The 9044-nt window shown below is 43.5% G+C and overlaps 1 protein-coding gene across 1 annotated transcript; it reads right to left on the bottom strand.

Annotated features, from left to right (window-relative positions):
- Positions 1-460: 460 nt before the first annotated feature.
- Positions 461-1813, bottom strand: smim8 (small integral membrane protein 8). The gene is made up of 2 exons (XM_034150596.1): positions 1541-1813; positions 461-692 (listed from the first exon to the last, which is right to left on the bottom strand). Exons 1-2 carry the CDS (start codon positions 1667-1669, stop codon positions 576-578), a joined length of 246 nt encoding a protein of 81 aa, XP_034006487.1. The 5' UTR covers positions 1670-1813; the 3' UTR covers positions 461-575.
- Between the last annotated feature and the right edge of the window lie 7231 nt (positions 1814-9044).

A 9044-nucleotide genomic window follows, 5' to 3' on the forward strand; every position in this document is an offset into this window, starting at 1 on the left:
GCGGGCGTGGACTACAAGTGTTTCAGTGCTGCGCGGGTGCGCAGGGGGATTACCCAATAGCGATAGCCTTAGAGGGCGAAGCCATATACGAAATAGAAGTGTTTTGGGTTTTAGAAGAGCCTTCAGGAAGTCATTAATTCCTTTTGATATTAAAGGCTCTGCTCAGTTGGTTGGAGCGATAATGGGATGCTATATACTGTAGGTCCCATTAGGGCAAATTGTATTTGTGGTTTTGCATTCCGTTATCAATATTATTTGGGATTAATCAATAAATAAATGTCTTAATATATATACAAATGATCTTTGACAAGAACCCAGAGCTCAAGGTTACTTTAAATATCTTGTTTTCTCTGAGCAACAGTCCAAAACAAAAGTATGTTCATAATAGTGATCATCATGCCCGATTTTTATTTAAACAGTGTTGTCTTGGAGAGGTAAATGAATGTATTTAGAGAATATCCTTGTTTAAATCCAGTTTAATTTACAATGTTCTTCTCATAGTATACACACACCCACACTTTGATCATTTGTTGTCAGTCCCATTTGGAAGTCTTCCTCCTCATGTACTTCTCTCCCTAGCTGTCGATGACCTCGTACAGCTGCTGGTCGTTCTCCTTCATGGCGTGCATGTATCCCAGGTACCCCACACACAGCGTGATGCTCACCAGTCCAAACGCCATCACCGGTTTGTTCTGCAGAACAACAGGCTGCATGTTACAGAGCAGGGTTTGAAGGATCCTCATTGTCATTGTATGTGAGTGAAATACAAAATAATGATTCACCCAGAATGAGCTACCCTTATATCATTATTGTTACACACTTTCTAATTGATTGAACAGGTACTAAATATCCCTTATAGATGTCTACAGACTTGTTGTAGATTTTTTAAACCACTGACCTGTGAGAAAAGGCAATGGCTCAGTTTCCTTTTATAACAGGCTAAAAAAATGTAAGCGCCTAAAGACTTTATTCAGACTTTTTGTGTGTAAATAGTATAAAAGAAGCATTTCACAAATTATCTCAGTTCAAGTTCTCCTAGCTTTTTTTTGCTGATGATGACTGAAGTGTTGTTGAAAGCTCCAGAAAAAAAGCTAATAAGTGGTGCTTAGACTATAGGTTTTTTATTTTCTAGATAAAGGCTGAACTTTGCAAACATGTCTATAAAGAAGCTTATATATTTCCGGTATTTGACCACATAATGTTACACTGCAAGTTGTGTGGGTGTAATACACTGTTTGTATTTGACTTATCTCCAAACTGGCAACATAATAAGGACACAAGTGACACTGAGTAAGACATTGAAAAAAAAACGTTTAAAAACACAACCTTAAAAAGAACATTTAATTGAAACTACCATTTAAAAAATGGGATATTTACGTAAGTTCCCTTCAGACTCCATGTTACACTAAGCTTGCTACGCAGAAGCTAACTGCTAATTTATGCTAATTTCCCAGCAGGACAGTGTTAGCGTCATGTACTATTAATAAATCAAGTTCTGTGTTCTCCTCTTAATGTTCTCCTAATACATCCATGGGCTCACCGGCTTGATGAACAGTTCGGGGTTGAAGGCTCGGAACATGGTTGTGGTCTGCGTGCCCCTCAGCCCGGGGGTCCTGTAACCCTTCTCCCCGGGACTCTCCTTTCCCATACCGGCCTCTTTATCCGACATGTCTGGTCAAACTAATAAACGACCGCTCTTGTGAGAAATATATGATGAAGGTGGAAGGAACATTGTAGGATGCAGTATTATGGTGTTTCCCTAAAGGCAGCCATGTTTCAAAGTCAAAGACCGCTGCGCTGAGTGTGAAGAAGAATAGCAGGTGAAGGGAGGGCGCTGCAGAGGGCACAGCGCCCCCGGCGGCCATGAGAGGAACAGCCCCTCCATCCGATCCTCACCTGGAGGGATGGAGCCGTGAATGGAGCCCATCCCACATGATCCCAGGGGAAAGCTTTTATCAGGTGTGTCAAACTCAAATGCACAAGGGACACTGTGACGACCCCTGCCTTGTTGTCTCCTGTGGTGTGCATGGTCCTTTAATGTTTCTCCTCTGCTTGTGACGCCCTGATTGGGGACACCTGACGCCCTGATTGAGGACACCTGACGGCTGGCGGAGGATTAGAGGCCTGAGCCAGAGTCTCGATCTCTCTCTCCCGCAGAGGACCTGGGGCCTCATTTATAACGCCTTGCGTAGGATTGACGTGGGAAGGTTGCTTACGTAGTACAAAGCAAAAAAATAGGTACAGACATTTTCCGACATTTTCCGATTCACAAAACATTGCGTACCGGCGAGGGAAGTGCGTACGGCACTTCCTACGCCTGTTTCCCTTTATAAATCACAATCGACTCGTAAAGCCCATATTTGCCTATAAATAGTCAAAGAAACGCCCATTCATTCATTCATTTTGACTGACTGCATGAAGAAGATCGCAGGAAATTACGACCGAACAGCTAAAAAAGACATCTCACACCGTGTCAGATTTTGGTTATTGTGGGGAGGTCGAGATAAATCATATTGTTTGGTGGATGCGGTTTGAACCAGAGTAGCAGCATGGAGGTCGGATCGTCACCAAAATAAATAAATAAGTGGTCCGAAAAAAGTTACTGACAAAAGAAATACACATAATCTTCCTCAGGCAGTGTGTTTGTACCGGGCACAGGAGACACCCCCTTGATGAGAAACTGTAAGAAATGATCGGGGAATCCCTCCGGAGTGGAGTCATGACGACTGGATCTGAATTATTTTTGTTGTATTTAGTGGTTTGTGTTCCAGCTGTCGATCAGCAACTATATATCCATAATCCACCAGTTAAAGGAAATACAACTAATGTGTTGTGTTATATTAGCTGTACAATTTACCACATATGGTGTTCTTAGTTTCCATACCTCCTGTGTTTTACGAGCGACTTATCAAGTCTTGGCAAACGGCATAAAACACGATTAAACGTGATAGTAGTAGGCTATATAGAAATGCAAAACGGCGTCAGTTTAGACGTAATTCTGTCCTCCTGCTTACCGCATCATTTATGAGAAAACATTTCATAACATTAACACTGTAACACAACATATTCGAGGTGGTTTTAAATAACATTTCCGTATTTATTTATTTCTCCAAGTTATGTTTTTGTGTGCACTGAGGAGTCGCAAACAGGCGTTTGTTTAATCATTTTAAGATTGGCTTTAATCAATGTTTGAAAATGAATTCTTCATATTTGATAAATGAGAGGTAACATTTTATTTATGGTATTATTTCCACATATTTCTCTCCATTCTTCCTTCTGCCAACGGTGTCGCAGTTTCTCGTCTCTCCCGTTTGTGTGCTTAGTGCGTACGCATGGGTTAGAGTTTGCGTGGAGGACCGCACATTTTCCCATCAAGTTAGAATTTTATAAATCGCAAACATTGCGTAGAAACTGGCCTACGCCATTTTTTGAGCTTATATTCCTTTATAAATGAGGCCCCTGACCTCGGAGCAGCCACGTCGCCTATGTTTTTTTGCTTTGCCTTTTTGTTTGTCTCCGGACACATTAAGTGTTGTGAAATAAATACCTTTTTTACATATTCTGGTCCTTCCCACGCTTTTTGTTATGGCTAAGAGCCAGGCCATGGGAAAAATACATGGGAATCACATCAAGGGCAGGACATGCATAATGTGTTTTTTATCCTTGTTAAAAGTTAGCATATCTACATGTTTTAAATGTATTACTGTATTTTCCCAGAATATGAATTACTTTTTTTGTTATTGGCAACAGGGAGCCGGTTTAAAGTTGCACCAATTCACTCAAAATGAAGATTGTACTATTGATCTCATCTGACCAGAGTGCTCTGTTCCAAATGTCTCTTGGTGAAATCCAAGTCAGGTATGTTCAGTGAATGGCTTAAAGTGGTCTCATGGACACATTCACTCATCTCCAGTGTGATGTTGACCAGCTCCTTTGCCCTGCTTGCACAGTCTGTGAGTTTTGCTGGGGCCCTCTGTTGGCAGGTTTCGTGTGGTAGCATATTCTATCCATGTGAAATAATGGGATTTTCAAAGTTTGTGTTATATTTTTATAACCAACCCCGGACCTATACCTCCCCACAGCTCTGTCCCTTACATGACTGGAGTGGAGAGCTCCTCAGTCTTCATGCTGCAGTTTGCTTGCTTGGTGAGGCCATTTGCTCAGTGGTGTGGCAGACTGGGGCCTTTTAGAACAGGTGTGTGTATACAGAGAATGAACCTGATATCAGAGATAATGTGACACAGGTTGCACACAGGTGGACTTTATTCAACCGATTATTTGACTAAAGGTCGTTGTTGGGGCTTCATAACAAAGGGAATACATAAGCACACACTGCTTTCCAGTTTTTTTAAATAATATTTTTACTACTACTACTACTACTTTTTTTTACTTCACCAAATTGGACCATTTTGTGTGGGACCATGACATAACATCCACATAAATCAATTTAAATCACAGGTTCTCATTTAAAGGTCCCATGTCATGGCCATTTCTACTGATCATAATTCCATTGTTGAGGTCTACTAGAATAGATTTACATTGTTCAATGTTCCAAAATCACATTGGTTTCTCATACAGCATCTCTGTATAGTAGCCTATGTGTATTCACTCCTGTCCTACACGCCTTGTTGGAGCTCCTGACCCCCCTCCCTATGAGCCCACTCTGTTCAGATGAGTCCATCACCGTTACAGCGGAACATCAGTGTTTATGTATTACAATGGCGTTTGTTAGCAACCAGAAAATGACACCAGTAATGACAAACAGATGAGAATGCTGCGTGGGGTCTGGGTGCCGTGTTGGCCGGACGTTGCGGGGCTCGCTGCTCTGCCCTTTGAGGCTCGAGGAGCGGGCAGTGTGAGCTGGTTTACTGGTGTCGTTTCCTGGTTGCTGCGTGGGGTCTGCGAGACAGCGAGACACCGCGGAATTCAGCCTGAGTTGTGCGGAGATCCCCCGATCCGCGGCGATCCGCGGAGCCGCGGCTGAGAAAAGATAAGGCTGAGTGAGTGTGTGTGTGTGAGGAGCTCCGCGGATTGGTCCAACGTCACTATGACCGTTACGTCACTATACTCAGGAAGACAAAAATGGAAAAAGAAAAATCTCCAACGAGGCATTCTGGGGCAGCATAGACACGTCTTTTCTGTGTAAAGCTGGCTACACACCAACCTGATTTTGGGAGTCAGAAGCCGTCAGAGGCAGTCGGGCATTCGCGGCGCCCTACTCAGGTTGGTGTGTCCCGCACCGTCGTCTCTTTACGGCACCTTTTCACACCTCCCGCGGCCTCCCGCGGCTGATTCAACATGTTGAATCGGCCGCGGGAGGTCAGAGAAAGTCGGCCCAAGCAATCACTCTGATTGGCTGTTCACACTACCGCTGCCTGCTGGTAAGGACAGTTATTGCCACTCGTCGACTGAAGTATTTGCGGTGTGTTCGTAGGCGGGCGGCGCAGCGGGCGGCGTAGCGGGCGGCGTAGCCGACGCAGGCGACGTAGCTGACGTAAAAGTTGGGACGCCTTCGGTACGCGTTCTTTGGTCTCAGGTGGGTGTGTAGCGGCCTTTACGGCCCTTCCACACAGCAGCGTTAAAAAAATCTTCTAACGCTTCTGCCCATTCACTTTGAATGGGGTGACGTCACTTTGCCTCACTTTTCGCCGAACTGCATTGTGGGAAGCAGAGCGGAGATTTTCAGGATTTTCAGGATTCAAAAGTTGAGCAATGTTCAACTTTTGAAGCTGAGGTGGAAGCGTCAGCCAATCAAATCCCGTTTATGCAAATCTGACAGTTCAAGCGCTAGCCAATCAAATCGCGTGTATGCTGGGAGAGACATACCGCAGGTCATTTCCTCATATTCCAAAAAATGGAGGAGAAATTAGCGGTAGGGAATCACCCGGTGCTTTATGACCAGACCCTATTTACCTACCGGGATATAAACCAGAGGAGCCAGGCATGGAGGGAGGTGGCAGAGACAGTGGTAGGTTTTCGCCTGTTTGGGGAGTTTATATCCAGTTTACTTCGGGCTTTTTTGCTTTGTATGTCGGGGGCGGGATATTCATGTGATTGGTTGTTGGTCGCGTTGCTCGCAAAAAATCCCCAAGCTTCAGATACGCCCACCTCCAAGATTTTTTTAACGCTGCTGTGTGGACGCTCCGTTAGAGTTTTACTCGCTACAGGGTGTACTTTGAGGGTTTGTGACTTTGCAGACCGTTTACATGCATAAAAAGCTACATAACACACAAGGGGACGGGTAATAACCGGAAGAGCATGACATGGGACCTTTAATAAAATAAGAAGAAAGCCAAGGGTGGTGCATACTTTTGCAAGGCAATGTATTTAAATTGGAGCAGCACCCTCCAGTGGTTGGAATAGCCTACTACAACCACCCAACTGACACATTATAGATTTTTACTTTCTTAAATATACCGTTACAACTAGGATACCACACACGTACACAAAGAACATAATATATGAACAAGCATACAATCTTAGCTTACTTATAGGTTAAATGTGTTTATGTAACCTGACATATAATAGACCCAGGCATGATGAAGACACACGCACACACGCACACGCACACACACACACACACACACACACACACACACACACACACACACCCACACACACACACACACACACACACACACACACACACACACACACACACACACACACACACACACACACACACACACACACACACACACACACACACACACACACACACACACACACACACACACAATACGAGCTGACGGTCACCAAAGTTACACTCGTCAGTCCAGAGGCCTGTACTACGAAGCCGGATTTTCGCTTAGCCGGCTGACTTCAGGGAAAACTCGGGCTTTCCGGTCCTACGACGCTGGTTCTCTTTTTAGCGGGCTAGATCTCCATGGTAACTTAGCGGCTACCCTCCTCGGGAGGAGGTTAGGTTGCAGGCTAAGAGATCAACTCAGTGAAAGCACCGCCTGCTGACCAATCAGAGCTCCGTGTGCGGAGTTTAAAGCTATCAAGTCATATTACAGGATAGAGGAAATACAGAAAAACTGCCGTTGCAGGAAAGACGGCCGGCAAAAATCACCGACTGTGTGAACGTGAAAATGAATAGAATATCCCCTCCCATCTTCAGAGCAATCTGACTATTATAACATTAGCGTTAAGAAAGCTTACTTAAATATCTGCCATAACATAAGTAACCGGATCAGAGTAACATTAAGTACAGTCTGCGGCACTGTGAGTGCAGACGTCGATGTGTCCCATTATCATTCATATCATATCACATCATAATGTATCATAATATTTCCTTATCTGAGTCAGCTTCTTGAGCCGTATCTGGCCGTGCAACACTCACAGTGTCACATACTGTATGCAGAAGTATTATTTTAAGCAACACATTAAGTTGACGAAACACTCGAGTCAAATGTAATTAAAGTCAGATACACTCGTGTCTTAACGGGGCAGTGATATCATAAACCTGTTAATGTACGCATTCAAACGCTTTTTCTTTTACCAGCTGTATTCACCTTGCAGGTGCAGCTATGTGGCTTTTATCCTGGATAAAGTGTTTAAGTCATGGATGTTTAAAGTTTAACTTCTTCATATTTGACTAATATTAAAGTTCACTTTTCATTCAGGAAGTATGACGCTGCGCTGTCAGTACGCTTGTCCATGTTTGTGATTGGTCGAATGCTCCAAATACCACCCCTTTCATATGAACACGCACCTAACTAGATAGGACACGGCTGGCTTAAGCGATCCACTTGATAACCAGCGTCGTAGGACCGCTTAGCGAGAGCGCGTATGTTTTGGATTGGGCCAACCGGCTAACTCAAACATATCCAGGTTAGGAAAATCCGGCTTCGTAGTACAGGCCTCAGGTGAGAGAAACAGCAAACAAAACACAGTGTCTGTGTGTGTGTTTGTGTCCAATTTAAAACTACCAAGTGTTCTGTTCTTGACCTGATGTTCTTTACATCTCGTTTTTGTATAAAGGAAATAGATTTCTAACTGCCTGAGAGTAAAAAGAAAGCATACACTCATCCTCACTGTACAGACGTTTTGCAGCTTGTTTTGATCCTTTCTGCAGAAAGGGCTTGCTCACTAAAAAACACAAAGACAAATATATTATCTTTTGATCATCTTTATTTACAGAGAACTCCACAACAATGGTCAACTTTGAAGCACTGTCCTTGGGATCATCAGGAACCCCTCATGTCCTTTGATACAACGACAGACATCATTCCCTTTGTTTAGACTTGTTGAATGAGTATTTGGTCAATAACTAATAAAGACAACATTACTCTCGCATATGAATCAGTATAAGCAGGTGAGACAGTGCGCATTCTGTATAGATGTATTAGATGGAACTAAATATTGGATGGGTTAATGGAGTGTTCTCCTCCCCCACTCTGGAGCCTGAACGAGACATTATTTGCATTAGACAGCACCATGGTGATGCTGTCAATCTGTGTACACACACACTTCATGTTCAACAGGTGATCTGCTGGAGGCTGCCGCTCACATGACTGCTTGGATCGCTGTTGGGTTTGGATAACACACACACACACACACACACACACACACACACACACACACACACACACACACACACACACACACACACACACACACACACACACACACACACACACACACACACACACACACACACACACACACACACACACACACACACACACACACACACACACACACACACACACACACACACACACACACTACAATCTGCTCTGTCAAAGAGAGTGAAATAACCCGGCTTGAGGAGTAACGGATAACATGTAATGGGATTACGTATTCAGGATGCAAAAAAAAAGGTAACAAGGTTGGAAGCAACTAAATTTGAGTAAGGAAATATAAATTCACGTTTTCTCCTTCCAATCTCAAACCTTTGTGTTCCCTTACACTACAGTAACATGAAAAGATCAGATTTCTGGTACATTTTTCAAAATGGGGATTACCAGCAGGATTATAATGTTATAATGCGTTTTATAATAAAGAATGATAGATTATAGGTAGACGTACTATCTGAA

This window comes from Trematomus bernacchii, unplaced genomic scaffold (genome assembly GCF_902827165.1).
Source record: "Trematomus bernacchii unplaced genomic scaffold, fTreBer1.1, whole genome shotgun sequence".
NCBI classification, from domain to species: Eukaryota; Metazoa; Chordata; class Actinopteri; order Perciformes; family Nototheniidae; genus Trematomus; species Trematomus bernacchii.

What these genes read in the sequence shown, in the direction of transcription:
- smim8 (XM_034150596.1), bottom strand. Translation starts at nt 1,669, where the DNA reads ATGTCGGATAAAGAGGCCGGTATGGGAAAGGAGAGTCCCGGGGAGAAG. An exon ending in CCGAACTGTTCATCAAGCCG is followed by an intron (nt 693 to 1,540) that starts GTGAGCCCATGG and finishes GTTGTTCTGCAG; the next exon opens with AACAAACCGGTGATGGCGTT.